Source organism: Alternaria ventricosa, assembly GCF_023758065.1.
Source record: "Alternaria ventricosa strain BMP 2768 chromosome Unknown scaffold_21, whole genome shotgun sequence".
Lineage (NCBI taxonomy): Eukaryota > Fungi > Ascomycota > Dothideomycetes > Pleosporales > Pleosporaceae > Alternaria > Alternaria ventricosa.
Genome location: NW_026055701.1, coordinates 70,431 through 97,807, shown reverse-complemented (window position 1 = coordinate 97,807; position 27,377 = coordinate 70,431). Strand labels below are relative to the sequence as shown.

General features: G+C 53.6%; 10 protein-coding genes across 10 annotated transcripts; 5 read left to right on the top strand and 5 right to left on the bottom strand.

Annotated features, from left to right (window-relative positions):
* Positions 1–403: 403 nt before the first annotated feature.
* Positions 404–3,792, bottom strand: J4E93_009340 (uncharacterized protein; the record flags this gene model as incomplete). Its single annotated transcript, XM_049347233.1, has 3 exons — positions 404–534; positions 588–3,164; positions 3,255–3,792. The coding sequence occupies 3 exons, from the start codon at positions 3,790–3,792 to the stop codon at positions 404–406; spliced, it is 3,246 nt and encodes a 1,081-aa protein (XP_049195501.1).
* A 1,080-nt stretch (positions 3,793–4,872) lies between these two features.
* CBP4 (assembly factor cbp4) lies at positions 4,873–5,378 on the top strand (the record flags this gene model as incomplete). Its single annotated transcript, XM_049347232.1, has 4 exons — positions 4,873–4,910; positions 4,961–5,033; positions 5,087–5,198; positions 5,248–5,378. The coding sequence occupies 4 exons, from the start codon at positions 4,873–4,875 to the stop codon at positions 5,376–5,378; spliced, it is 354 nt and encodes a 117-aa protein (XP_049195500.1).
* Positions 5,379–5,693: 315 nt separating this feature from the next.
* On the top strand, positions 5,694–8,589 carry J4E93_009338 (uncharacterized protein; the record flags this gene model as incomplete). The annotated part of the gene is made up of 2 exons (XM_049347231.1): positions 5,694–5,738; positions 5,788–8,589. 2 exons carry the CDS (start codon positions 5,694–5,696, stop codon positions 8,587–8,589), a joined length of 2,847 nt encoding a protein of 948 aa, XP_049195499.1.
* Positions 8,590–8,924: 335 nt separating this feature from the next.
* EIF1A (Eukaryotic translation initiation factor 1A) lies at positions 8,925–9,597 on the bottom strand (the record flags this gene model as incomplete). Its single annotated transcript, XM_049347230.1, has 3 exons — positions 8,925–9,112; positions 9,172–9,439; positions 9,577–9,597. 3 exons carry the CDS (start codon positions 9,595–9,597, stop codon positions 8,925–8,927), a joined length of 477 nt encoding a protein of 158 aa, XP_049195498.1.
* Positions 9,598–9,894: 297 nt separating this feature from the next.
* Positions 9,895–10,500, top strand: J4E93_009336 (uncharacterized protein; the record flags this gene model as incomplete). The annotated part of the gene is made up of 1 exon (XM_049347229.1): positions 9,895–10,500. The coding sequence occupies one exon, from the start codon at positions 9,895–9,897 to the stop codon at positions 10,498–10,500; it is 606 nt and encodes a 201-aa protein (XP_049195497.1).
* Positions 10,501–12,882: 2,382 nt separating this feature from the next.
* On the bottom strand, positions 12,883–15,267 carry J4E93_009335 (uncharacterized protein; the record flags this gene model as incomplete). The annotated part of the gene is made up of 4 exons (XM_049347228.1): positions 12,883–13,619; positions 13,666–14,536; positions 14,586–14,909; positions 14,956–15,267. 4 exons carry the CDS (start codon positions 15,265–15,267, stop codon positions 12,883–12,885), a joined length of 2,244 nt encoding a protein of 747 aa, XP_049195496.1.
* A 721-nt stretch (positions 15,268–15,988) lies between these two features.
* J4E93_009334 (uncharacterized protein) lies at positions 15,989–17,921 on the top strand (the record flags this gene model as incomplete). The annotated part of the gene is made up of 5 exons (XM_049347227.1): positions 15,989–16,414; positions 16,467–16,578; positions 16,633–16,924; positions 16,975–17,135; positions 17,251–17,921. 5 exons carry the CDS (start codon positions 15,989–15,991, stop codon positions 17,919–17,921), a joined length of 1,662 nt encoding a protein of 553 aa, XP_049195495.1.
* Positions 17,922–19,874: 1,953 nt separating this feature from the next.
* On the bottom strand, positions 19,875–21,793 carry J4E93_009333 (uncharacterized protein; the record flags this gene model as incomplete). The annotated part of the gene is made up of 4 exons (XM_049347226.1): positions 19,875–20,554; positions 20,612–21,057; positions 21,129–21,153; positions 21,250–21,793. The coding sequence occupies 4 exons, from the start codon at positions 21,791–21,793 to the stop codon at positions 19,875–19,877; spliced, it is 1,695 nt and encodes a 564-aa protein (XP_049195494.1).
* Positions 21,794–22,679: 886 nt separating this feature from the next.
* On the bottom strand, positions 22,680–24,164 carry J4E93_009332 (uncharacterized protein; the record flags this gene model as incomplete). The annotated part of the gene is made up of 1 exon (XM_049347225.1): positions 22,680–24,164. The coding sequence occupies one exon, from the start codon at positions 24,162–24,164 to the stop codon at positions 22,680–22,682; it is 1,485 nt and encodes a 494-aa protein (XP_049195493.1).
* Positions 24,165–24,685: 521 nt separating this feature from the next.
* Positions 24,686–25,525, top strand: J4E93_009331 (uncharacterized protein; the record flags this gene model as incomplete). The annotated part of the gene is made up of 1 exon (XM_049347224.1): positions 24,686–25,525. The coding sequence occupies one exon, from the start codon at positions 24,686–24,688 to the stop codon at positions 25,523–25,525; it is 840 nt and encodes a 279-aa protein (XP_049195492.1).
* Between the last annotated feature and the right edge of the window lie 1,852 nt (positions 25,526–27,377).

Here is a 27,377-nt window from a genome sequence, read left to right as displayed (position 1 = left end):
TTAAAGTTAGTTCTCCAGGGAATTCTCTCTGGAGGGTTTTCTGGGAACTAGGAACGATTCTGAGTGTCTGTAACATCCATCAGAGGGAGAATGGTCGCTGCATAAATTAGATCAGGGAGAAATATATCTCGGTTCCATACATCGACATGAGCGAAATAATAAATGGAGACAGCGATAAAAGGGCGTTGTCATTGTACATATCTGTTTCGTTCTCTTTCAGTAGCGACAAACTTCATGACATTGAGCAGTACTACAACGCTGTCAAAATACGCGTACCAAAACAGCAGACGCCGTCAATGCTTCAACATAAGACTCCATGCTCAACACCAGCAACACCAAGCAAACGCACACAAACAGCGCCTGAGAACAAATCATCCAGATGATAGTACAGTACAACCAACACCTACATAACCGTGCAATTCTCCTCTTGCTGCTTTTGATTCGTCCGACTAAGACGTTCACGCTTCATCTGCACCTTACTTCCGCCACGCTTAAGCTCCTCAAGACGTTCTTGAGCTTTAGGGAATTTGTATGCTGTCAACAGGTTAGCAATCCACTCTTTGCGACACGAGACCTTTGGAACATACCTGCAGCCCGTCCATACCACCGTTTCGCCTCGTCCAAACTACGTGGGCAGCCTATACCCACTTCAGTGAAGTAGCCCATGGCAAATAGCGCCTTTGGCAGCGGCGGCTCCGCGCACGCGGCTTTCCGTGCCCAGAGGTAAGCTTCGGTGTCGCTTTGTTCGAGGATGCCCGAGGTACCGGTTAGGTACCAGCCTGAAAGTGCAAGCTCACTCTGGTGTTCCTCCTGGGCAGCGGCTTTTGTGTACCAAGCGATGCTGGTACGTGCGTCGATTGGGCAGCCCAGGAGCCCGTATTCATAAGCCTGTCCGAGACGGAATTGAGAGAATTTGTAGCCGAGATCAGCGGCTTGGTGGAAGAGCTGCAGCGCATACGCTTCGTCGCGTATGACGCGTTCGTTGCCGGTTTGCGCTTCGTAGATGAGGGCCAGTTCGTGGAGTGCGTGGGGGTTGTCGCGATCGGCTAGACTAGCGGCTCGTTTGAGCATGTTGATGGCTTCACCGAAGTTCTTCTGTTGGCCCAAGAGTCCCTTGAGGAGAATCATGCCCATCTTGTACATGGCAGGGGGGTCGCCTAACGCGGCGGCACGTCGGTACCACTGGACGGCTTTGAGGGGATCCTTCTTGGTGCCACCGCCTTCTTCGTGGCCCATCTCGCAGCAGACAGCTGTGCGGTATGCACTTGCGGCATGGCCTCCTTTGGCGGCTGATTGATAGAGCGTGAATGCTTCCTTGGTGTCCACTTGCAAGCCGAGCCCTCCTGATCCGTAGCAATCGGCAAGATAGAACATGGCATCCGGTGAGCCATTGCTGACTAGCTTCTTGATGATCTTGTGGGCTTCGAGGATGAACTTCTCTCTGTTCTTGTTCTTTGTCCTGGAGTCGGCAGTGCCTCCTTCATCGGCGAGTACGCTCGATGCTTCTACAAGCTTCTTCGATAGTTTCAGACCCGTAGGGATGTCATTGGGGTTTTGCTTCCACGTGTTGCGTAGCCTATTTAGCTCGTCATAAGTTACTGGATGGGGTGCCGCGCCTGTTCCACTGTGACGCTGTGTAGAAGATTGTTGGCTCTCAATACTGGGGCGTCCAGGCTCACTGTTGTATTGTCTGACAGGCGGTGGTCTTGCGTTCTGAGGCGCCTGAGGCTGGTTTGCTTGTGGTTGCTGCCGCGGTGGCTGCTGCACAAGGCCTTGTCGCACAGGCATGGGGTGCGCTGGCAACGCGTCTGGGTTCGACGGTGGCTGAGTAGTGCCAGGTCTTCTGCCCATAGGATCGCTTGGAATTCGTCCCGGTGCAGGTGCAGCTGTTCCTGGTCGTTGGATAGGGTGTCCAGGTGCGGGCGATCCGAAATTCCTGTTCATGCTTGGAGGCGGTTCGGAGTATGTAGTCTCATCCGAGTACACCCTTTGGGGCCCTGGAGGGGGCGCTCCATATCGTGGGTCGAAGTGAGGCGGCTGTCCACGCATTGGGCCTTGGTTGGGTGGTCCACCATGCATGCTATCACCTGTCATTCCCCTCTGAGGCGGCCCTCGTCCTCGAACACCATTGGGTAGACCATTCGGAAGTGCAAAGCCGGTGTTCGCCCTTGATGGCCCTGGCATCGGGGGAGCATCTGCTGCCATTTCATGCACGCCATTCGCATACTGCCCGTTGAGGTCTGGCTGTGATCGACTTCGCTGCATCTGACCCTGAGGGTTGCCGGATCCTGGGTTCATAGGAGCAGGCGGTGGGGCATAGCGCGTATCGTTAGATGGAGTCAAGTGGTTGTCGATTGAATCACCTCTGCGATGCTTGTTGTTGGTCTCTGGGATGGCATCGAAGTTGGGCATGTCCATCGCAGCGTCGCCCTGCCCGTAGTAGTCATCGTAGAAGTCGTCCAGTGCCGGTTCGCCACTCTGAGGCTGTTGCTGCTGAATTGGCGCTTGACGCTGTTCTTGCTGGCGGTATTGCGTTGGTGGCTGCTGTTGCGGCGCCTGGGGCATAGGAGGCCTATGTCCTTGCTGCATTGGTGGCCCGTTTTGCCTCGTCCCACCCGCAGTTGAAGGCCTGGGAGGAATGTGATCTGGCGATGCAGGGCCATAGTAGCCGGAAACAGCACCAGGCTCAGCGAACTCTTGCTGACCGTTATATCCACCCTGATTTCCATTTGGTAGTGTCTGGGGCATTGTCACCGATCGCTGTGTGTTCGGACCGAAAGCTCGCGACATGGGATCAGATGTGCGATGTGGTTGCTGTCCTCGACTGGGATCGGCGTTCATGGGGGGTGGTCGCTGTCCGGGCGGCATGCGATTAGGGGCATTGCGTTGACCCTGGCCTTCGAAATGTCCCGAGTCCTGCCGCGGGTTGGGTATTGACCTCTGCTGTGGTGGGCCGCGGTTTTGTGGTGGCATAGGCTGTCCTCGCCCAGATGGGCCTGTAGGCTTCGGCTGTCCTCCACCGTCCTTGATGTTCATCTGTGCCATGCCCTTTTCGAGGGGCTTCGAGCCAGCTTGCGGTGGCTTTTGCGAAGGAAAGGTCGGGAACGGGTTGTCGTAGGCAAGAGTCTTGGGTGATGTTGGGTTGAAGAGGGAGCGGTCCAGGCCTGTCAGTGGTGATTAGTGGACTGTATTATGATGAAGTTCGGCAATGCTAATTCTTGTCGTTATGAGTGAATCGGGATGTCGCGACATACCTGGTGGCCTCTGGACACCTCGTCCATTTTGTGTGTTGATGGGTGGCGCATTCCCCTGACCTGTCGGTCGGCTTCGGGGATCCTGTTGTTGTGGTGGTGGTCGTTGTCGCGGCGGCTCATTGTAGGCCTGTTGCTGAGGACGCTGACTCTGAGGAGGCGGTCTCCGTCCTGGGTTTTGCGGGGGCGACTGCTGGTAGTGCTGGTCGCTGTATGCCTCCTCCTGATAGTACTGGTCTTGCGGCGGCTGTCTGCGTCGCTGATCCGGCTGGGCTGCTCTCGAGTGCCCATTCACGTCCTGATAGCCGCCGTGCTGCTGCGCGTTGTCCCATCCTCCCTGCTGGTCATAGTGTCCGTTGCTCCATTGGTCGTGGCCGCCCTGGTCATAGCCGTAATCGTAGTCGTAGTATTGTTGCTGGTCATATTGATTGTCATAATTCTGGTATTGCTGCGGCTGCCTCTGTTGCGGCCTTCCCTGGTCGTAGTACTGCTGCTGCTGTTGCGGCTGCGCGTAGTGATCGTAGTGTTGTTGGTGCGCCATGCTTGCGGCGTTATCGGAGAAGCCTGACCCGAGGCTGTCTATCACGAGGCTAGCGAGCGTTGGTGATGTCCGACCGGCGGGGCTGCAGCTCTTAAGGTATCTGGGGCGCAATCGCGATCGCGAGCCTGGGCTCGTTCGGCCTGTTTGTAGCGGATGCTGGTCGTCGACGTGCGATCGCGATGACGGTGTTGGAAGTTGGCCGTGTTCCGGGCAATGTCGTACCTGACAGGGGTGGCACAAACTCAAAGAGGTGTCATATGCCCACTCAGCACAGGGACGACCTTTCAAAGGCGGGATGACGATGGGAGGAAGGTGGAAAGTCTATAGTCGAACTCTCAATTGTACATGTTCTGGAAATCGACGCCAATTGGGGGCGGCCGCTGCCTCCTCAAACACGGGGTGACCTCCAATTAGTTCGATTACGTTTCAACCCAGGTCTGTCACCCACACGCCGCTGGTGCAACACAGGAAATGAATAAGCAAAAGTCCCGCTTTGGCGTCCTTCGCCTTGAAACGCGGACAAGGGACCTTGGTGTAGACGAATCGTTGTCGCTGAATTGATTCGCACGCGAGTAGATTAAATGAAGCCTTTGAATTTGCCCTGAGTAACACCGCCAGCTAAAGTGACTGGAGAAATATGGAGACGATCAGTATCAGCTCTGTGCAAAACAGCCCGAATGAGCTGATGTCAAGCAGTCCCTATACGAACCAAGTCGCAGAGCCGCTGGAGATCATACACATCATGCAGTCGAGGAACGGCCTACCAATGAGCGCAGGGTCGACGGTGATCGCTGGGCCTTAGGCTCGGGTAAGCGTTCGCCGCCTGCAAGCAGTTGGGTCCCGACGATGCAGGAGCGGTGGCGTCCGAGCGGCGGTGCTGACACACGTGATGGTGGAAAGTGGCGCAGCGGGCTAGCTCTGTTAGCAATCAATCCATGGCAGTTGGGTGGATCGTCGACTTCACCACTTTGGCTGCACGAGTCTCCACCCCAACACGATTTCCTGGAACATACGCTGCCAACAAGCCGGCAATCTAGAAAGTAGATTCTCCGATATCCAGACCAGCAACAAAGACATACCATGCCATCTACCGCGGCTTACATCAAGGCTATCGCAGGGTACGTCAGATGCATGGTCGCTGCATGACTTCAAACTAATGACAAGATAGAGGCGGACTCCTGTGCATCGGCGGACCTGCACTCGTCATGTGGGTTACACCTACTGAGGAAGAAATCTTCAAGGTATGTCTACTTTGCCACGTGCTGCGCCCAACAGCTGCTCACGATCTATGCAGAGGTATAGCCCAGAATTGCAGAAGAAGGCCCTTGCCGGAAGGGAGCAGAGGCAGAAGGACTTTGACGCCTTTGTTGGCCAATTGAAGGAGGCTTCGCGTTCAGACAAGCCGAGTAAGTGTTCCTTCTGCCGTCATCTTCGAGACCGCGCTAACGAAATTAGTCTGGGCTGCACAGAAGGAAATGGATGCGAAGAGGTCTGAGACAGAACAGCAGATCCGCAGGGAGGAGCGCGACGCATATGCTGCCGAGGGTCGGAGAAGACAAGCAGAAATTAGGGCTAGCACACAGTAGCAGACCCATGCCAGATGACTTCCTTTTCGCTGTTGTATATTTACATGTATCACGAATCTACGCTTCCAATCAAGGCCGGGGGGTTCCTGGATATCGAGGCAGTCTACAAAACCTATGACGTACTGTTCATATCCAATGTCAGGCATAGTTGAGTCCATGAATGTCTGAAATGAGGCGAGGCCTCTGCTCAGGTGACATCCGTCCGGGATCGATCTCGTGACAGCGTCTAGGTTTCGCGAAGTTCCGCGAACCTAGACGCGCGAACCAGCCCCAAACCTTCATCTCGCCCCACCACGACCGTTGCAGCAGGATCCAATGCCCAACGATGCGCAAGCCCCCGTGAAGCTCTCGTTGCCTCTCGTAAGCCCAATCTAGAACGTCCATAGACACGATACCGATGACATCATAGGAGTTCCAACAGGACATCTTCAACGAACTGCGCGAGGAAGATGAGCTCGTCCTCCTTGCGCGCGGTCTCGGCCTCCTGCGCATAGTCACGAACCTCCTCCACTCCTACGATGCCGCCGGGAACAACCTTATACTGCTCGTGGGTGCCGACGATCGCGAGAATGTCTGGATCGGTGAGGCATTGGCCGAGCATGCAGCCGTCAGCAACGCGCCCAAGTGTCGCGGCCTGAGCCTGGTCAACACCGATCTGATGAGCGTGGGAACACGTGAGAAGATGTATGCCCAAGGCGGGATCTTCAGCATCACGTCGCGCATCCTCATTGTGGACTTTCTCTCTGGCCTACTCAATCCGGAAACGGTGACGGGTGTGGTGGTGCTGCATGCTGAACGGGTCGTCGCGACATCTTTGGAAGCCTTCATCTTGAGGATATACCGGCAGAAGAATAAGGCAGGCTTCTTGAAGGCGTTCTCAGATACGCCAGAGCCCTTCACGACTGGATTCGCTCCGCTTACGAACATGATGAAGAACCTGTTCTTAACGAAGCCAGCGCTATACCCAAGATACCACGTCGCAGTCGCGAACTCGCTCGAAGGACGCAAGAAAGCGGAAGTCATTGAGCTGGAAGTGCCAATGACGGAAGCTATGCAAGACATACAGAACGCGGTACTGGCATGCGTGGAGGCCAGTATCAGCGAGCTCAAGAAAGCGAACCCAGGCGTGGAGATGGAGGATTGGAATGTGGACAGTGCCCTACACAAGAATTTTGATCAAATCATCAGACGTCAACTAGACCCCGTCTGGCATCGCACAACGTTCAAGACGCGACAGGTCGTCCGAGATTTGTCCCTGCTTCGTACCATTCTGCACGCACTTCTTACCTATGATGCGGTGAACTTCAACAAGTACCTCGATACCGTGCTTGCAGCCTCCCAACCGCCGCCAGGGTCAACAAAGCAGAACCAGTCCCCATGGTTGTTCTTAGACGCGGCCGATACCATCTTCACTACTGCCAAGCGAAGAGTATACACGGGCAAGGTATCTAACGCGGAACTAGCGAACGCCCCGAATGCTGTGCCAGAGTCTCTGCAGCCTGTCCTAGAGGAATTTCCCAAGTGGACGCAACTCGCAGAAATCCTGCAAGAGATAGAGCAAGATGCCTACTTCAACCCAACACCGCAAGACTCGTCCAACGGCTCTATACTCATCATGTGTGGCGACCAAGGTACAGCGTCACAGCTGAGAGAGTATCTGCAGACCATGTACGTCAAGCCAGAGAGCGTTGCAGACGAGGACGAAGACGAGTACGAGCCATCGGCGAACTTCATGATGCGACGCAAGCTACGGAGTTATCTCACATGGAAACGCGACTTCAGTAAGGTCAGCGCCGCGTTGTTCTCGGAGAATCAGAAGGCCATCAACACGAGTACAGACAAGAATGTTCAGAGCGGTATGCGTCAGACTTCCGGTAAACCTCCGCCTAATAAGCGACGCCGTATAAGAGGTGGCGGGAATGCCGCAGCAGGGCCATCGCGGTCTGATACAGGAGCTGTTCGGACAGCGGGAGATCGCGACGCACACATCGCAAGTTTGATGGCTGAACTGGAACCCACTGAGATCGAAGCAGCACAAAAGCCTGGCGACGTAGGATTCGATCCTCTCGACAACATGGAAAGCTTCTACGAGCTCTTCGACATGAACTCTTTGATAATCGTACATCCCTACTCTGGAGACCTAGACGAACACATTCTCGACGAGACAAAGCCGCGATACGTCATCATGTATGAGCCCGACGCAGCGTTCATCCGGCGGATAGAAGTATACCGATCATCCCACACAGACCGAACAGTAAAAGTCTTCTTCATGTACTACGGCGGCAGCGTAGAAGAACAACGATACCTCTCCGCCGTCCGCCGCGAAAAAGACGCCTTCACCCGACTAATCAAAGAGCGCGCAAACATGGCCCTAACCATGAACTCCACCGCCAACCTCGCGCCCGAAGAATCCTTCCTCCGCACAATCAACACACGTATAGCCGGCGGCGGCCGCCTAGCCGCCACCACCGAACCCCCCCGCGTCGTCGTCGACGTACGAGAATTCCGGTCCTCGCTGCCCTCGCTCCTCCACGGCCGGTCCATTGTCATCGTCCCCTGCATGCTCACCGTCGGCGACTACGTCCTCACCCCCCAAATCTGCATCGAGCGCAAGTCCATCCGCGACCTAATCCAATCCTTCGCCAACGGCCGCCTCTTCAACCAAGTCGAATCCATGATGGAGCACTACAAACACCCTATGCTGCTCATTGAATTCGACCAAAACAAGTCTTTCACCCTAGAACCCTTTACGGATTACTCAGCCGGCAGCAGCAGTTCCTCCTCCGCCAACGGACCCGCCACAACACCAGACCTCCAATCCAAACTCGTTATGCTTACCCTCGCCTTCCCTCGCTTGAGAATCATTTGGAGTTCCAGTCCGTACCAAACGGCTGAGATCTTCGCAGAGCTCAAGAAACAGCAGGATGAGCCTGATCCGATGAAGGCGGTGCAGTTGGGGCTGGATCCGAATCAGAGTGGGGATGAGATGCGGAGCTTTAATCAGACGAGTCAGGATATGTTGAGGGCGCTGCCGGGGGTGAATGAGAATGTGGTGTCGACGTTGATGCTTAAGAGTGAGAGTGTGTTTGAGGTGGCGAATATGTCCGAGAGGGAGATTTGTTGGTTGGTCGGGACGGATGTGGGGAGGAGGGTGCATAGGTTTTTCAATCGCAGTGTGTATGAGGAGGTGCAGTGGCAGGGGTTTAGTTAGACCTTGGTACATTAGAGGTGACGCGAAGATGTTAGTATATGAGAGAACAAAGATATCGGACGGTAAAGGATTGGCTTGGACGAAGATTATGCGTGTATCATTTCTCTATCCCATCATGCTTTCACAAAAAGTCCAAAAGCACGTAACATAAAAACATGCCGAATAACCTCATGATCATGATCATCCATACGGAACCATGTATCCCTCAACATCCCTCATCAACCATCCGCCCGCTCGCAAGAAGCAGCATTTGAGCAGCCCGGCCCCCGCCACAGCAAAGCAGCAGCCGCAAAGCAGGAAGCCGAGACAGCATGGCGGATCTGCGCGCCTCCCCCTCAAATGTCGTCAATATCAATCTCCTTCTTGCCGGTGCCGTCGGCCTCGTCCGAATCGCTGTCGTCGCGGTCCTCGTCGAACTCGAAACCGATGCCCTCGTCGCCCTGGTCGCCGTACGTGTCTGTCTCGTTGATCTTTGCGTTTTCGGGGAGTTCGCCGTAGGCTTTTAATGAGCGGGCTTCGTCGGCTGTTCACGTATCAGTACGTTATGTATGATAGGTTGTTGGGAGTGAGAGGTAGACTTACCAGAGTACTTCATAATAACATCACCCTTCTCGTCCTGGTAGTCTCGCAGCGACAGCAGGATAATGTCGCCCTGGTTGATCCAGACCTTCTTCCTCAGCTTGCCGCGGATATGGGCGAGACGGCGGGCGCCGTCGAAGCACTGGGCTTCCAGACGGCCGTTTCCGAGCATCTTGACGACTTGGGCGTATTCTTGGCCTTCTTCTTTGAAGACGAGTTCGCGCTTTTCGTTGTCGTTCTCGTTCTTACCCCTACGTCGGTTTTTACCTCCCTGGTAGATGTGTTAGCAGGTGCATCGTGGCATGTGAGAGGAAGCGCCGCATCACCCAGACATAGAAAGCGCCGGTTTGGGCGTCAGGCGCTGGGAGAAGTGGCGGGGCAGCCCCTCCAAAAGAGCGTTGAACGTACCTTTCCCTTGTTCTTCGGCATGGTGGACGGTAGTCGAAGTGTGTATTAGTGTGGGTGGAGTTGTGTTTGGTGTTGGTGGCAGAAGCGTCGGCGGGCGCAAGTCTTTATGTAGTGGCGGCTCGACGGTTGTTTGCACTGTGGATTCCGACTCACTGTGGGAGCCTTCGACACTGCGCGCTAAGCCCGTTCCCAGCCTAGCGCCCCGTCGCTCACCCGGCCGAAAATCAATCCATCCGTGGTCCTCGAGCCTTTTCACCCCCACCCGCTGCCCCTTCACCCTACGTCACCGTGCATACACACGAGAGGCATGGGACAGCCATGTCAAAGAATGCCGTCTATTCGCTCCTCGCCAGACAGAAGCCGCGCACGTTCAAAGTCAGCTATGCCACCGACTACAAGCACTTCATCCTCAACCACGTCGCGTCCGATCCCCAGCACCCCCTCTGCGAGACGCAGCGCCGCAGACAGAGAGAGAAGAAGAGGGAGGGACTGTGGTGGCATGCGACCACCCCCGCCGACCTGAACAAGTCCAGCTGTGTAAGAACATGGGCTAGACGGCGTCTGCGCAACGCTATCAAAGAAGAGCTCCAAGCCCGCGGGTACGACGAGAATGGCAAGTTCGTTTATCCTGAGATCCGGAAGAGCCAGCCAGGTCTTTTGAATACGCTGCGCGCGGGAAACACACTGGATTTGCAGGGTAGCTTGAGGTTCCATGTTGAGCCGCCTCTGGTTCCGGCCAAATATGTAGATGTACGCGCAGAGGCTGGCGCTGTCATAGAGGCTCTGATCAGTGCTCAGAGGGGCGCAGTTGGGGGTTTTGTTTCAGCGAAGCCGACGAAGACTCGCCCTTCGTGGAATCCACCTGCTGCTGCGCAAGAACGTCCGCGTCAGATCTTCAAACGCGTTGCGACGCGCACGGGGTGATTGTGCCTCCACAGGCTGAATGAGCTCGTAGAGACCTGCTGAGCTGCATCATCGCTGAAGATGAAGGGCTTATCACACTGCCATCGACCAGCGATGCCCTGGCGTATGTAGCAATACATTGTTTATCGAGCGTTACAGTACAACAGATCCGGAATATCATCAGCGGTCGTAAACTAGAACGAAGAGAAAATAAACCTTAACCCAGAAGCACTGCGCGCATACACATAACAACTCCTTACACGCGCCCCTGACCAGCCTCATGTCTTCATGTCATCATCTCGCTTCTTACCCACCTGTTATTGTAACAGCTTCGGTACAAACCTCCGCACCAGACTTGCGATCCACATGCTCGCTTTCTCTTATTGGCAAAGGAGCTTTCTCGGCCCCAGCCGTGGTTCTTACCTCCAGCACCATGGTTGGGTGGAGGTAAACACCGCTTTTCTACTGTCATCTACGGGTTTGCCTTGGGTTTACTAAGTAAGGTAATCGGTTTGGAATGCTGGGTGTGATCTTTCCGATATGAGTATGTGGCAGTTGGTACTGTGGATTGTTGCGGAATTTGCACCGGGCCAATGGGAGTTTGATATTATATGTGTGGGTGTCGTGAAGGTCTTGTTGTGTGGGAAAGGTGGTTGGGATGAAGCACAGTCAGCATTCTTCCTTTGAATGTGGTGCATCAAGACTATCGCCCATAACCGGATGGCTAGACATAGCACGAAGTATAGCCAAGAAAATTGCAACAGAGCATTACACGTTAACATTTTCAGATTCAGAGTTGACGAAGTCCTATGCAGTACGCGTCTTGACCAATCAGCCGACTTCGGAACTAAATCCGGGCTGAGGTCCGCTCGGAACGGATTGGACGGTCGACTCGCTGACCCACCATCAATGACAGCACATCCGTCGTACATCTACACAGGCAAGTCTTATATGCGACATAACATCGTTTCGTATCTGCATCCAACACTGGCCTGAGCTGAGCACTGATAGTCAAGTTTAAAGACATCTGTCGAACAACCTGTAATCACCAGCATCTCAACGTTCACGAAGAGTCATCACTATCACAAGCGGCTCATCATGGCATCAGAAGATGAGTTCCAGCTCTTCACATCCCTGAGATACGATCCATTGCTGCTCCAATCCGAGGAAAACTCAAGAGCCATCTTGAACTTCGTTACGCCGTCACCTTTTTACATGCTCACCTATCACCGAGATCGCATGGTGGAAGCCGCACAGCACTTTGACTTTTTCGAAGTCGAGAAAAGACTGAAACACGGGAAGGCTCTGCATGAGGAACTGTTGAAGCGAGTGCAAGACGAGATCAAGAAAACCGGAAAAGATGAAGCAATGAAGGTACGACCTGCGTTAAACCATCTCTCCACATTACTAAGAACAACCCAGCTACGCCTCCTTTTCGACAAAGCCGCCAATCTAACCGTGGAATTCACCCCAATACCAGCTGTCCCCCTATCAACCCTCTACCCCCCATCTCTAGACCCCCCAAACCCATCCCCACCCCACCATCCCGCCAACCCCAACACCAACACCACCACAAAACCATTCACGCCCTCCCCCCTAACAGGCGGCGCCCTCCATATCGGCCCCACCGACAGCCTCCCAGCCGGCGACACATCCCTCCCCCCTTCACCCCCCGAATGGAAAATCGCCCTAGACACCGCCCCCACCCCCTCCTCCCCCTTCACCCTCCTCAAAACCACAAAGCGCGAAATGTACGACCAAAGCCGCGAACGCGCGCTACCCCCCAACCCCGCAGGTCCAGCTTACCGTGAAGTCATGCTTTACAACGAAGTCAACGAGCTAACCGAAGGCACACTGACCTCGCTGTACTTGTTCCGAGGAGGGAGGTGGGTAACGCCGCCTGTAGGTGTGCCGTCGGGGGAATTTACGAGTAAAACGTTGAAGGATGATGGGGCTGATGAGGGGGAGTTAAGGAAGCCTTTTGCGGGGAGGTGGGGGCATAGTACGAGGAGTGCTAAGGTGGGGGCTGGGGGGCAGAGGGGGACGAGTAGGCGGTGGGCGCTTGGAAGCGGGTTTTGTATGGAGGAGCCGGTGGGGATTGAGACTGTGAGTGTGGGGGAGGGGGTGTGGGTTAGTAATGGGGTTAGGGGGTTTGGATTTGGGAGGGTTGTTGGGTAGGCGGTGGATTGGAGAGGAGAGTGTTGAGATGGAATATTGGATTATCTAGTTGACGCTGGAACGAGAGCATCTTAAGTTACGCTATTGATTATACGCACATTCTCTACGGTGCCATACTGAATACCTATGTGTTGAATTATATGGAGTTACCTGACCCCGTTCTGTTGCCTTTATCTGCATCAGCACTCCACCGTGATACTTGAACATCCTGCGCTTTACCCATTCTTACTGTTCCGCGAGGCCATCGTCAGTGTCCTCGCTGCCTTCGTTACTGTTACCATCCGTGCTGTTGTCGCTACCCGCGTCGTGGTCACCATCTTCACTATTGGCTTCATCATCGTGATCCTCCGCCACGTCTTGGCTCTTCTCTGCTGAGCGTTGGATGAGTCGAAGTCGCGGGACCTGACTCGGCTGCGGCTCCTCCGGATACTTCTCGATAGAAACAAGAGACCGAGCCACCAAGAAAGATCCCTCCCAACCACGATACTTGCCCGGCTCCTCAGGGAAGAAATCTCTAGATTCGAGCAGCGCATCTTTGTAGTTGTCCGTGATGGAGTTGAAATCACTCCACTCCGGCTCGGAGATGCACTTGTAAAGCGCAGGGCTGAGGCAGATTTTGACCCGATACTTCGACCAGTCTTCCCCAAGTCCCGGACTATCTCCGTTTTCGAGGAAGCCATGCATCGTCTCCTTGTCGAAGGGTACTCCAGGTGGTGGGAAGGCCATCTTGTGATGTTGGTTGGATACAAGAAGCTCGATCTTGATCGTCATGACGTATTTCAGCCATGTCGTGAGCTCTGCACGCTTTGTGTGCAGCCAAGGGATGAGCTCACGGAACTCCTCGATGAAGATGTCCATTTGGTGTTTGGCCTTGGCAGGTAGTTCGTTGTCTCGGAAATGCCTATTGTTGATCTTGAAGAGTGTGGCTATCGTATCTTGCTTGCGCACAGATTTGAGTCCGCCTGTCTTGGTTAGTTGCTATCCGCGGCAGGCTTGATAGATGCTTACCTTCTAGAGCTATCGACTGCCACAGATCCTCCAGTTTCTCCGAGTCCAATCCATCGGTGTGGAAATTAGTATCGTAGACCCATCGTAGCGCGTAGGATTTGAACAAGGCCGAGTAGATGTTGACGTCGGTGGGTAGGGCCGTAACATTAGCGAAGCACGCCGAGAGTGCCAAGTTTCCGGTGGGTACCAGTGGTAGCCCAGTGATGATACGCATGGCGATCTCGAACTTCGCAGGGAGGACATATTGAGGACTCAGGGTGGTGGCCGAGTCGTATTGTGGGAAGACACGTGCCAAGACTTCCATGCGGTGAGACCATATTGGACCAAGACACTGTATGTCGTATTCGACTGGATATGCCTGAGACCGAGGGATGAGCTGAGGCTCTCTCAGGTTATCTAGCATGCATTTCTGATGGCCTACAAGTGCTTCTTTGTTCTTGAGGCGCTCTTCGAGAAGTTGATTCCTCTCTTTGCACTGCCTAAGTTCAAGGGCCTGGATAGACAGCGTCGTTTTCTCGTTCAAAGATCGTGTCTCTCCCTGCTGCTTGAGCGTAGTAGCATGTTGACGAAGTTCAGCATGGCTCGGTGTTTGAAGCTCTTTGACCTGTTGGCGGAGCTCTTCGATCTCTTGACGCAGATTCCTGTTGTCGGCCTGCACTTTCCGCAGTTCGCTGCTCGCCTCGCGTTCGATGTTGACGACATGATCGTAGCGCGTCTGGAGATATGAGATGACAGCTGCATCATCACATTTGTCGTGACTGAGGGTTGCGCTCTCTGTTGTGACACGTCTGGGAGCAGCCGGGGCCTTGCGGTGGGGAGATTTGGTGGGGGTCACGGTGCAGCTAGCGCTGGTTGGCTTCATCCGCCCGACCTATGTTCGGTTAGTAAACATCCAATGCCGCGAGGTGTCAATAGCATACCATTGCCTGTGGCGCTTTTCCCTTGCCAGCACGTGTACCAAGCATCTGGCGTCTTTCCAGCTGCATCTCGGCTCGACCGGACGAGCCGCGAGCGAGGTTTGTCGGGTCCTCCGACGTTGCAGCACCGACTACATCCAGTCCAGCATGCTCTTGATCATCCTGCCCCGTGGCCGCGCCTTCCTCCTCCCGTCCTTCGATGTCCATATGTACGGCTGCTGATGGACTTCGTTCGTGGTTCCCGGTCGTTTTCGCGGTTTTGCTCGGCCTGCCAGTCACGGTACCGTCTGACGCGGCGCGCTTCTTCGATCCTGTAGCGCGTGTAGGCTTCAAAGTGTTAGCATACGTGCAGTATATCAGCATCACAACTCACTATTGCTGAGCCTCGCGCATTGTCGTGGTCGACAGCCGAAGTTGTTCCAGTCTCCGTGGGAAAGTGCAAAGAAGGCGCCTGCCGCAAGATTTCATCACTGTACGCAGCGATATAGTCCATGACGTCTGGACCCAAGGAGAGGAATGAGATGCCTTCCTGTTCAAAGCGACGAATAGCGCGCTTGACTGAAGGCGCTTGCTTATGCAAATAGTTGCGGATGGCCTTCCATGTACGCGCATTGCTAATCCGGTGGAAGACGCTTGATTCGCCGACTCGCTGAAGCATCCTGTGAAGGTTCTTTTCGAGGCCCATCTGGGTTTCGTGGCAATGCTGCACACATGCGAACAACAAAGCGCGTTCGTGTGGGGACCAGCGTGGAGGACAGCTGCTCATCGTGAGGGTCTCACAGACGTTGAGGACGCTAAAGACGCGGACAAAATTGAATGTTCGAAGAAATGTAAGAAGTCGCGCGCTTGACGGTATCTTATACGAGCTCAAGATCACGGCTTTGGCGCTGCTGTTGTGTCCACGGTCGCCAACTTGTTGATTCAAGACACCCCTGTCTTAGAATGTTTGCTGCTGCACCTACATGGAACCTCACAGAAACTCCGAGGACAATACCCTGCATTTCTGTGGCGTTCAGATGCATAAGATTACATGGTATGTCTCACCAAAATCTGCACGTCGCCGTTAGCTCTTAGCGAAGGTTCAGTGCGCAATCGCGCCATATCCATTCCATCTGTTCCTCTCCTAACCTGCCTCCGGTTTAGAGGAAGATATGGGATCTTCCAACGTCACGCCCTCCCAGCGGGGCCGGCTTTTGTTGATCGTTGACATGGGAACGACATTCGCAACGGTCGCTCGTATTGTGGTCCCTCCAAATCGAAACGTTAACGACATTACGTACCGACATGTGGAATATTTCCACGATTGGCCGCGAAAAAATAAAGATGGCAAACATAGCGATGTGGTTCCCACAAAGCAGTGCTACGGCGGATCTCTTGATGACAACACCATTCTCTGGGGCTGGTCAATGTCTTCGAGAATCGAGAACCCCTGGGACGACATCCACCAGCTGAAGCATCGGTGGATCACTGGTTTGAAGCTGCTTTTGGATTCTTCGATCGATACTTCGGAGCTCGAGAAGAAACTAGACGACCTTCAACGAGACGGTTTCATCCACGCCCAAGACGATGCTTTTACGGACTATCTCGTGCAGTCGCTTACTCGAGTGCGGGAGAAGAAATTTGACGAAGGATTCGTACATCCAGAGTTCGTCATTTGTGCCCCCATTGCCTGGAGCGTGAAGTCGTATCATCGATGGTACAGCTCCTTTGTGTCAGCTATCCGTATAGTGTGGCCCGAACACGACGCGCAAACGCCGCCTCGAATCACAACGGCGTCTGAACCGGAGGCTGCAGCTTCTTACTGTCTTTCAAACTGGGGCGGCGATTTCGAAGTACGTTAATAGCTCTCTACGTAATGGGGTGATCGTTTAATCTTTGAGACAGGTGGACGATTGCGTACTCAATGTAGACGCTGGAGGTGGAACCATCCAATTAACCACGCTCAAGAAGACGCGTCAGAGTCCAGACCGCTGGGAGCTTGTCTGCGAAATGAGTTGTAAGTTTAACCACAACTATGGCGACTGCTTTGCAAGTGACTGATATGGGACAGGCAAAACGTGTGGAGGCGAGTCTTGGAACAACAACGTAAGAAGAATACTGGAGAGAAAGTTCGCACGCCTCGAAGAAGAAGGAGTTCTTGGTCAACTTCTTCAAAGCAATGATTCTGTCTCCAACATCATCGAAAGTGCAGTGCAGTTCTTCGAGAGCGACATCAAAAGATCCTGTCCAGACTTGACGACGAGAGACCCAGACCCAAACGAACGACCACCCGGATTTCGCATCTATGGTCTGCAGCCAGATCAAGCAAGGAATTTTGAGAGGAACGAGCTCTTTCTGACACCGTAAGAGTATATCCATCCTGAGGACCATATGGGTCACTAATGTGGCATAGAGAAGAATATGATGAAGTCGTGGGAGACTCTCTAACCGGCCTCGATGCGCTCTTCCACGAACAGTACCAGCATATTGAAGCCAAAGGAAAGACAGTCTCATGCGTCACCTGGACTGGCCAGTTCTCGGATAGCATGTTGCTTCGTGACAGAGGAAAGGAGTGTACCCAAAATTGGCCTCATCCCCCAAAACACATTCATGACAAGGCGATCTCGTGAGTTCAAAAGGTATATACTATCAGTATCATGGGAGCTAACAGTCGAAAGGAGCTTTGCAGTGGCTGGTGGCGCAGGTATTCGAGCCCTGAATGTGGACATGTTCCCTCCGAGCCGGCTCCTCCGCGCGAGTTTCGCCGTTACGCGAACTGTTCCCAAACAATGGGGCTCGGCGCAGGTCACGCTGGAAAATCCTAAGCTTGCACATCTTGGCGGATTATCCGCCAAACGTGGCCTAGATGGGAAGTTCTATTACTTCAATCTCTTGCATTACTTCGCACAAAAAGGGGAAGAGTTTTCACCGGATCAGAAATTCTTCATCACCTCAAAGCATATCTTTCAAGCATCAGACCCCTGGATTGCCAGGGAGTCTATCTGGTACACGGAGAATGGTCCAAAGGAGTCGTGGCATGCGGTTGACGGGGATGAAAATGCAGGTGTAGCAGAACTGGGTGTCATCGAGTATGACATGAACTCCCTTAAAGAGAAGATTGGAACAGAACAGCTACCTGGCTGTAAGAGAAAAGGCGAGAAGGTATACGAGATCACTCTGCGAGTCAGGATAGAGATGCTGGAGGACTATCGCCATACCCTCCGCGTTCAGGCCAGGTGGGCACCGGAGCTAAACGACGACGACAACGACTCCTCAGAGAGGCTCGAAGGTGACGACGTCATGGACATGCATGGGCAGGACTTCAACATCTCGGCGGCATTCGAGTTGTCGGCTATTTGATCCAGCTGGTGCCGTTATTGCGACTCCTTGTACGCTACAAAACAATACAATGTTATTTGGTATCTAGAACGGCATTTTGGCCACTTGGGTTGCGAAACATCTAGATCTCCCCAAATTATTATTAACAAGTTCTGTGATATTTTCAAACATGCCTGGAGCCTACATCAACGTCAGGTTACCTACTTTGGATGTTTCTGTATTAATGTAGGCTGCAGATCTGCATTTTTTTTTACCTAGGTTTAACATGTTCACGCAACCTCTCGAGGCTGATTTCACAGGGTAACCGGCGAACATCTGGTACGCGTTGTGTGCCGATCCTGAAGTTGTGATTTGAACTCCCTCAACTTTGGTTCGTCATTGCCAAACCCGAATATCGCCAACCATGAGTCAGATGCAAAGCCCGTATGCAAAGAACCGTGGTATGAATGCAAAAACAATTTCTTGGGATATAAGCGCATCTTGCACATTTTAAATCTGCATCAACTCCCACTCTTAAAACCTCCTCAAAAGACAATTCCAGATATCTTCACCAACGACATTCAAATCCACATCCCAAAATGGCACCACTCTACAACACCCGCGAAGCTTTCAGCAACACAGCCCTTTACACCTCTCCTTACATAACCTCCTCCTCCAAAGACGCCTCACCTCATGTCTGCCCAATCTGTGCCGAGCCGTGTGCCGATAATAATAATCTTACAAAAAGCCACCATGCACTAAAAATGCCATCATGCGACCACATCTTCGGCGCATCCTGCATCGAAACCTGGTTCGACAACGCAAGCACCTGCCCGCTATGCCGTCAAGACTTCTTCCCCACGCATCCTGAAGAGATATCGCCAGAGCTGAAGGAGATGCCTGGTCTCGTTGAAGAGGCATTAGGAGTGCTGCAGAAAATCCGGGATAGGTATCCACAGGGACGCGAAGCTGTTGACAAGATAACAAGTTCGCTTTCTGGGTTTGCGGACGTCGTTGGGAGGGAGTGTGAGGAGAGGAATGCGAGGAAGAGCGAGAGGGAAGAGTTTGAGGGAAGGAGGCATCAGATGAGAGCTTGGGGCACACTTGCGGAACATACACGGCAAGATGGAGCGGTCGATGGGCAGGTGCCCCCACCGGATGAGCCTGCGACCGCTCCTTCAAGCGACGTCACACCGCCAGCGCCATCCATCTCCACACCATTTGCTCTTCCACAGCTCCTAGCTCCAATGTCGATGCAGGAATACATCAATATCCAAGCCGAAGCCCTTATCGCCCACGACTTCACCGTTGATCTTCAGTCCGTCACCCGCACCGGACAAGTCGACCCAGGCTCGGATTTCTTCAGCTTCATGGATCTAGCACAGGATGTGCGGCATCTAGCTGAAGAGTATGGCTTATTGGAGGTTGCTACAACCATCTCGAGGAGGTGCATAAGTGTCAACAGGGCTATAAGCGAGGAGCAGCGACGGTTAAGGGCGCCGCCAGCTAGTAGGGGGCTGTTAGAGCGGCATAGAAGAGAAGCTGAGCTGAGGAGGGCGACTCGTGTTCAGAATGAGCCCGGGAGGCCGAGAAGAAGGGGTTTCTGGGGGTCGTTTCGCTGGTGCACGTAGAGTGTTGAGGGGGTTTATCATACCCATGTTGAAGGAGGCTCGTGAGTTCGTTGAGCCCATGTTGACTTAGCGATTAACTGAACACCCCAAAGCCTACATTCATGTGGGGTTATCTACTTCGCCTGTTTTTATCTTAATGTAGTCTGCAGACGTGTTTAGTTCTTTTCTTAAATAAGGTGAGCTCAAGGAGAATGCTATAAGACATTAGACAAGAAAGCTATCTGGCTGACCCCGCGTCCAGCGACATGCTTCTGATCGCTGCCATTTGCGCCGTAACAATCAAGCAATGGAAACAGATATTCGAAGTCGCGTTACATGCTCCACGTAGCGTCTTCGACTCCCTTCTTCTTACTGTCCCCTGCTCTTATACCCTACTCTTCTCTGCTCTCGCAATAAGTGCCCCACCGACCGTAAAGTCTGTAGTCTTGAACTTGCGCGCGGCCACCTTTCTCTCAAAGAGCTCGTCCAGCTCTCCAAACGTCCTTCCCTTTGGTTCGGGAAGCCGCCACCAACTCCACAAGATACCAATCACACTCGTGCCTGCCCAGAAGAAGCCTGCCTTAGCTCCCCAGCCCCAAGCAGTAGGGTTGAGCATGCGCGGTGTGATAATGTTTGTAACGATGCCGGAGATGTTGTAACAGTTGCGCGCCAGAACAATCGTCTTGCTCCTCAAGCGTGTGGAGGGGATTTCGGAGACGAGGGCATAGCAAATCGGCCCAAGTGTCGCGTCGTAGGCTAGAGTGAAAGCCAGAAGTAGTGCTGCGATAGACCAGTTGAGTGCCGTAGGATGCGGATTCCCGACTTCAGAGGATGTGCCTACTACCGCTGAGCGAACCGTGACGAAGTGGTGGCGATGTGGTATGCAGGCTAGTATCCCGATGAGTAGTACGAAGACGAAAGTCATGACTTGTCCGGAGAGGTAAAGCGTGCGCCTCCCAAAGTGTGCCATGAGAGCCCAAGATATGAAGACGCCGATAAGGCCGAGGGCAAATTGGCCCAGCGAGAGGGTGAAAGCGTGGGAAGAGCCGAGACCTGCTTGTTCGTCTGAACGAAGTTAGTTCCCGCCAAGTTCGTCATGTCGTGCGACGTTGATCAACTCACAGAAGTAGGTGGAGAAACCCATGAAGGTGCTGCCACACAGTGTCTGGATAATCCAAACCATGCATGTGATTTCAGTCCTGCGCCGGTCCACTCCCTTGAAGCAATCTTTGTAACTTGTGCCACTCTGCATCTGTTGTTCTCTCTCGTTCGTTTGGATCATAGCCTCCATTGCGCCGTTCAGAGTCTTGTCAAACTCATCATCCGACATGGTTGCTGGTTGTGTGCGCAGCCGACGCATCGTCTTCATCGCATCCACAAAGCGATCCTGTCGTATGAGCCACCAAGGTGATTCAGGCGCGAAGTAAACGGCGAAGAAGATTGGAATAGGGAAGATCCATTGTAATGCAAAGGGGATGCGGTAGGCCCATGTTGTGGTGTTGTTCATCATGCCGCGCATGACGATGGAAGCTACTAGTTGGCCGAGGACCCAACATGCGTTGACATAACTTGACGTTGTTAGCTTCGTTTGACTGAAATGATTGTGAAATTTGGGAGAAAGGGATAGACCGATACGTACGTCGTCAAATACGCCCGCAAAGCAACTGGGCATACATCCGCAGCATACACCGTGCATATGCACTGAAACATGCCCCAAGGCATACCTAGTAGACACTGTCCTATCGAAAGAACCGTCTTACCTGTGGCAAAGAAGGGTACGAGTATGAATACACTCATTGCCACCAACCCTACCATGAGTGTGTATCGGTACCCGATTCGCTCGGCTAGTATTCCTGTAGCAAAAAGCCCTACGATCTGCCCTGCCAGGCCGCCGTTCACAAGTGCGCTTTGCCAGTCGGCACTGATTTCGTACAGGCCATTCGACTGTAAGGTGCCAAATTGCTTCCTGAACGGTTGCATCGCGAACAGATTGGGTACGAGAATAGTAGAGAATCCTTCCATGATGAGTGTCATCGATAGTAACACCGACCATGTTATCGCTTTGGGGTACAGGCGCATGCCTTCGCGAAGCGACATTGATCGTTCCGCTTCGTTATTGCTTTCGACAATAGTAGTCATCCTGTCTAGTATCGCATCCGTTGATTCGAGCTTTGATATCGCCGGTAGGGAGGTGAGAGTGTCGTCTGAGCTGTCGAAACTTAGTGTGTCTGATTGGCCTTGCTCCATAAGCTGCTGATCAAAGTCAACGACACCATGTCGTTTCCGCTCCATGGCCGATACCATGATGCTATGGTCTGGATCGTCTTGTGCAGAAGTTCGAGCAACAGCGATAATTGTAGGAAGTCGGGATAAGAGAAGGAAGTGTACGCCAGTCACGGATGGAGGTGATGAATGACACACTTGACATATAGAGCACGCGCGGGGATGCGGAGTCAAGAAGACCGCGGGGTCACGAGGGAGTCTGACGCAGGCTGATCAGAACCGGACGGGATGACATGCCCATGACCTCAAATGAGCGAGCCATTCTCAGCAGAACCCGAGATTGAGTGCACTAAGGAGACACTTGTGGTAGGCAGCGGCGGAAGGTAGCACATGAAGGCGAGCGAGCGGAAGACGAGTCCTCGAACTAAGACGTTAGCCAGCTGTAGGAGGAGGCCGATCAAAACTTGAAGGCATCGTGACTCGAAGACAACTTGGCAACTCTAGGCAGAACAGGTTGTCGGTGATTGAAGTGACTCCTACTCTGGTCAACTGTGAAGCAGATACAAGCTTTGTGGTCGGCCGTCGCGGGCCGGACGGGAGCACGCGACCGGCGTACCACTGGAGTAGAGTATGGACAGTGGTACGGTCCACATTATGATCCGCTCTCATGTCGCTCAACCTATAGGCTGACAAGCGGCGAGCGGGAGTACTGGAGACATCTGGGATGATTCACGTCATGATCTGGCTGATGCGCCCAGTGATGCTTAGCAATATCTAGATCGCGTTAGCTTAGCTCTCGAATCAATACATGATGTTACATCAGGCGACGGCTCGGGAAGTACCCTGCGCTGGAACACTGCAATTCATACGCTCGTGGAAGGCTAAGAATAGGCTGACGGTGAAGTCGACTTGGTCATATTGGTATCGTGCATCTATCTTTTCAACGAGGATTCAAGTTTTGGTATGCTCACTGCTTCGCGGCAGCGGCGGCTTCTTTCTCTTTCTTCTTGCGCTCGACCTCAGCCATCTTGGCCGCCTTCTTCATGGCGTTCTTGGTCATCGGCTTGCCGTCAGCGTCCAGTGAAGGACCCCCAGCCTCGACCTCTTGAGCCGGCTGCTCAAGCTTGGGCTTGGTGGGGTTGGGATTACCCTTCCACTCTAGCTTCCGCGGGCGGAGAAACTCGTCGAGTATTTCGTCTGTGACCTTTGCTCTTGCTTCTTGGAACTTCTTGACGTAGACCGTCATGGTTTCTACGCATTCCTTCTTCATCTCGCCGGTCAATAGCTCGCCTTTGCGGTAGTCCTCAGCTAGCTTCGTGAGCTTCTCGTCATCGTCCTCGAAGTAACCGATGTACTGGTATGGTACGTCAATATCGGGGTTTCCACCCTTCTCGCGATGAAGCTCCAGTGTTTCCTGACCACCAGAGAAGGCCTTGGTGTTGATCTTGGTCTTAATCTGCTTTGGTGTATCGCTCATAAAGATGGCCGAGTTGGCATCGGATGCGCTCATCTTGCCACCAGCGCCTTGCAAGGCAGTGAGGAACTTGGAATGAATGAGGGCCGGTTTGGGCGAGGGGAGGTCCATTCGGTGGCAGTTCTCACGAACCAGGCGGAAGTAGGGATCTTGATCAATAGCGCAGGGAATCAGACAGGGTATGGAAGCAAGCTTCTTCGAGCGCTTGTAGGTCGCGTGATCTTCGCCCCAGATGAAGGGGTATGATGAGGCAAAAGCGGCAACGCACTGCTTAGCTGCGAATGCATTACTGCCAATGTTGGTTGAGCCGTCGAAACCGAACGCGCCGCGCACTTGGTTGTTGGTGACCAGCTTCTCGAACTCGGTGGTATTGAGACTGAAGTGTCTGTTGAAACCGGATGTGAAGAATTCGGAGTCGATGTACATGAAGGTCTTCTTGACATCGAAACCGACGGAGATGATATCCTTGGCGTTCTGCCGCGAGAACTCGTAGACTTCTTCCTGCTTCAGCTTCTCCTTGAACAGGAACTTTTCGTCATCCGTCAACATGATGACTAGCGGAACATCGAAGACATCCTGCAACCACTTTGTGAACTCGAAGGGTATAGTGTGACCAATGTGCATGGCATCACTACTGGGTCCGCGGCCGGTATATAGTAGGAAGTCATCGCCGCGCTCATATGTGTCCAGGATGAGCTCAAGATCGCGGTGGGAGAAGAAAAGGCCACGCCGTAACCAGCGGTGCGGCTTGTGGCCTGTGACGCGCTCGAATCGCTCCAGTAGCGGTTGATCTATGAGTTTTGTGGCCCACTTCTGCGAGATGGCGACATAGTCAAATTGCTTGACATTTCCTTCTTCATCTACTCCCGCCTGTACATCCCAGGGGTTGATCTCTTGCTCGGTCGCTTTTGAGACGGATTGCGTTGCTGTGTCGGAGAGTGAGAGGGCGGCGACGGCGGGTGGCTCGGGCTCGGTCATGGTGCTGGCTGTGTTGGAGGATGGCTTGTGTGTCGGGCTGTGAATGAAGGAGTGACTCCAGCCTGGGTAATTACGTGGCGCGATTCTTTGGTGTTGGAGCTGAGTCACTGGATATTCGGCGATGGGAGACCCCACCTCAATTTGGCGTTGCTGTGGCTAGACCTGCCCCGCACTGCGCCACAGCTTGCGCCACGAACCAGCCACAGCGGCGTTACGGGAGGGAAAGCCGATGCAGGTCAGCAAATCTCGTCATGGCGCCAGGATGGCGAGAGCTCCAGACGTTTCTATCCTTGGTCCTCACACCACCCAGCCCGACATAACGCCCTACCCCTCTCCAACGCGACTAAACAGCCTGTCCAATTGTCACGGTTGGATGCGCTTGACCATGCGACTTCACCACCGGCGATAGACGACCGCGCGTTCTAGGCTGCCTTGAGCTCCTACCTATACCATTTTACATCTCCCGCCTTCTACCGCCCACCCACGCCTACAGACTCCGATTTGACCACGAAGACGTCATCATGGTCAAGTTCTACTCGTCCAACGAGACGTACTCGTACCCGTTCCCCGCCGTCTCGCTCGCCTACTTCCTCCGCTACCCGAACCCTTACTCTACTCACGTGCTCTCCACCGACACCATCGCCCGTAACTACGACCCGGAGACTCAACGCCTGACGACTATCCGCCTCCACCTAAAGCGCTCTAAGGTCCCTTCCGCCGTTCTGAAGCTCGTACCGCGGTCCCTCCTTGGCACTTCAGCCAGCGGAGAATCGCAGACTTACATTCTCGAGAAGTCAGTCGTAGACATCAAAGAAGGATGGATGGACACGGAGTCACGAAATCTGGAATGGACAGGTGTGCTCTCTGTTGTAGAGAGGCAGAAGTTCATACGTCCTTCGCCGTTGGTACCCGACGACGTGAAGATGCGGCAAGCCATGGACGGTGCCACACAACGCCAGGGCTTCATCAGCTTTGGCGGCAAGGGTGCAGGTGCCAGGGTCGAGGATTCGGGTGAGACTACCGACGTCATAAGCTCTGTCACACTACACAGTCACATCGGGGAGACATGGAAGAAGAAGCGTGCGGCTGCAAGGGAGGACGCTGCGGATGAGGAACAGCCACAAAAGATGGGCTTCCTGCGGAGTTGGGGCACCGCGGCTCTTCAGCGAAACATCGAGAAGATTGGTCTGTCCCGCGCGCAGCGAAGTCAGCCGAATGCGCGTGAAGGCATGAAAGTCGTTCTGGAGCGTATGCGGGAAGGCGGCCTCGTCGGGGTACTGGAGGGCATGCGACAAGACCGCGAGGCCATTCTCGCCGGCCGCCCACTGTCGACCCCAAGAGCGATCACCAAAGACGAGTGATCTCATTACCACTCAGATGATGGAGTGGTTTCTAGTCACTCGCTTAAATGACGAGTCCCATATTTCTGATATGAACATTCAGCGACGGCGTAACGGTCTCTCTCCCTACTTTTTCTCATTTCGTCATGTCCTCGCTCTCTTGGTGGGTGGGCCAGGTTTGTGTTATTATCACGTTTTCACGTTGCATCGTGTCTTGGTTTGGAACGATGGTAACGATTGTAAAGCAACAAGCAAGTCTCTTGTATCTTACAGCGAGTCTTTGCAAAAAATCGACTTCAAAGTCTGAAAAGTTCATTGCAGCGCTGCGTCTTGTTCTCACTTGACAAATGAAGTTCGGTGCCGGTCGTTCCTTCCGCTTTCTCGATGGATCGTTTCGATCCCGATCATCGCTTCTGGGCAGTAGGAAGCTACCACATAACCTCGTACCATAACCTATTCCTCAGCATTGATCTCATGCTCAAAGCTTCAATACATTATGCGTCTACTCGCGCGCTGCGAAATCCCAACCTCAGTGACCATTCAATGAACAGCGCCGACTACCTTCTACCGCCACTACCTGGCTGTGGTGACCTAAAAGAGCCAACAACAGACAGCTCAACCCCAAGCAACGAAATCTCAACAGACGACAAGCCACCTACGCCGTACGACAGTTACAGTGAAGGTGAGCCCTCAACCCTGAAGTCCCCTCCACGCCCACACTAAAGAAAGCAAAAGCAGTCTACAAAGGCTACGACGCCTACCACTCCCAAATCCGCAAACTCGACTGGCTAAAAGCCCACCGCGCACTCACCACCTCCCCCGAAGTCACACCCCACACCACCTGGCTCATCGAAACTCTCCAAGCCATCATCACCCGCTGGGAAGCCGTCCTCCCCTACATCGCTTCACCCTACCCCATACCCCCCAACAACCCTTCCGCTTTCACTTAGGACGCGATCCCGGAACCACCTCCCGGCCGAGAACACCTCCTCGCACTGCGCGACTGCCTCGAAGAGAAAGGCAGGGCGATCATCGGCCAGCCGTTTGTGGATAACGCGGATGTGCTCGCTGAGATGGATTTACCTGGCTTTGGTACCAGGAGGGTGCTAAAGGTTTTTCGGTTACAGGAGGCGAAGCAGTTGGCGTTGCACACTTGCTTTGTGAGGAACCTGGTGTTAGGGTTGGAGAAGTTGGAGGGCGCTTGTAGGGCGCATGGGGTCAGGTTTGTGGGGGGTGGGCATGTGGAGGCTGAGGATGTGCAGGTGACGAGGGAGGGGGATGTGGTTTTGGGGATTGCGGTGAAGGAGATAAGGGGCATTGATGGGCCGTTTGACGAGGGATGCTCAGCTTATCTGTAGAGATGTGGGAGATCATCGATTAGTTATGGCTACCTAGCTATGGATCCATCACGTGATGCTTGGCACGTAGATCGTCATTGGCGCGCAATCGAATTTGGTTGCGCAAAGAGTCTCATAGCATATAGTAGGAGCTCGTGCATCGCACAAAGTAACCTGGCAGCTGGAAGCGGGGTCGTTGAATGGCTGCAATGCACTTGCCGCCGGTGAAGGTGGCCAAGCGAGCGAGGCTGAGCCTTGCATCCATGTCCAGGTGCACTGCCTCGAGTTGACTTCACTATCAATCTCAGCCTGCCGCCACCACACTTTTTCTTACTCTTACCTATCTCACCATGTGGTTGCTCCATACAAAAACTCTCAAACTACAGCATTTCATCACTGATATACCTCTCTATGTTATTCTCTCTCACACGTGGGGTGACGGGGAGGTCAGCTTCGACGACATCGCCCAGCCGTATGCGAAAAGAATGGCTGGCTATGCTAAGATTGCGCGATGTTGCGCACAAGGGTTAGCGGCT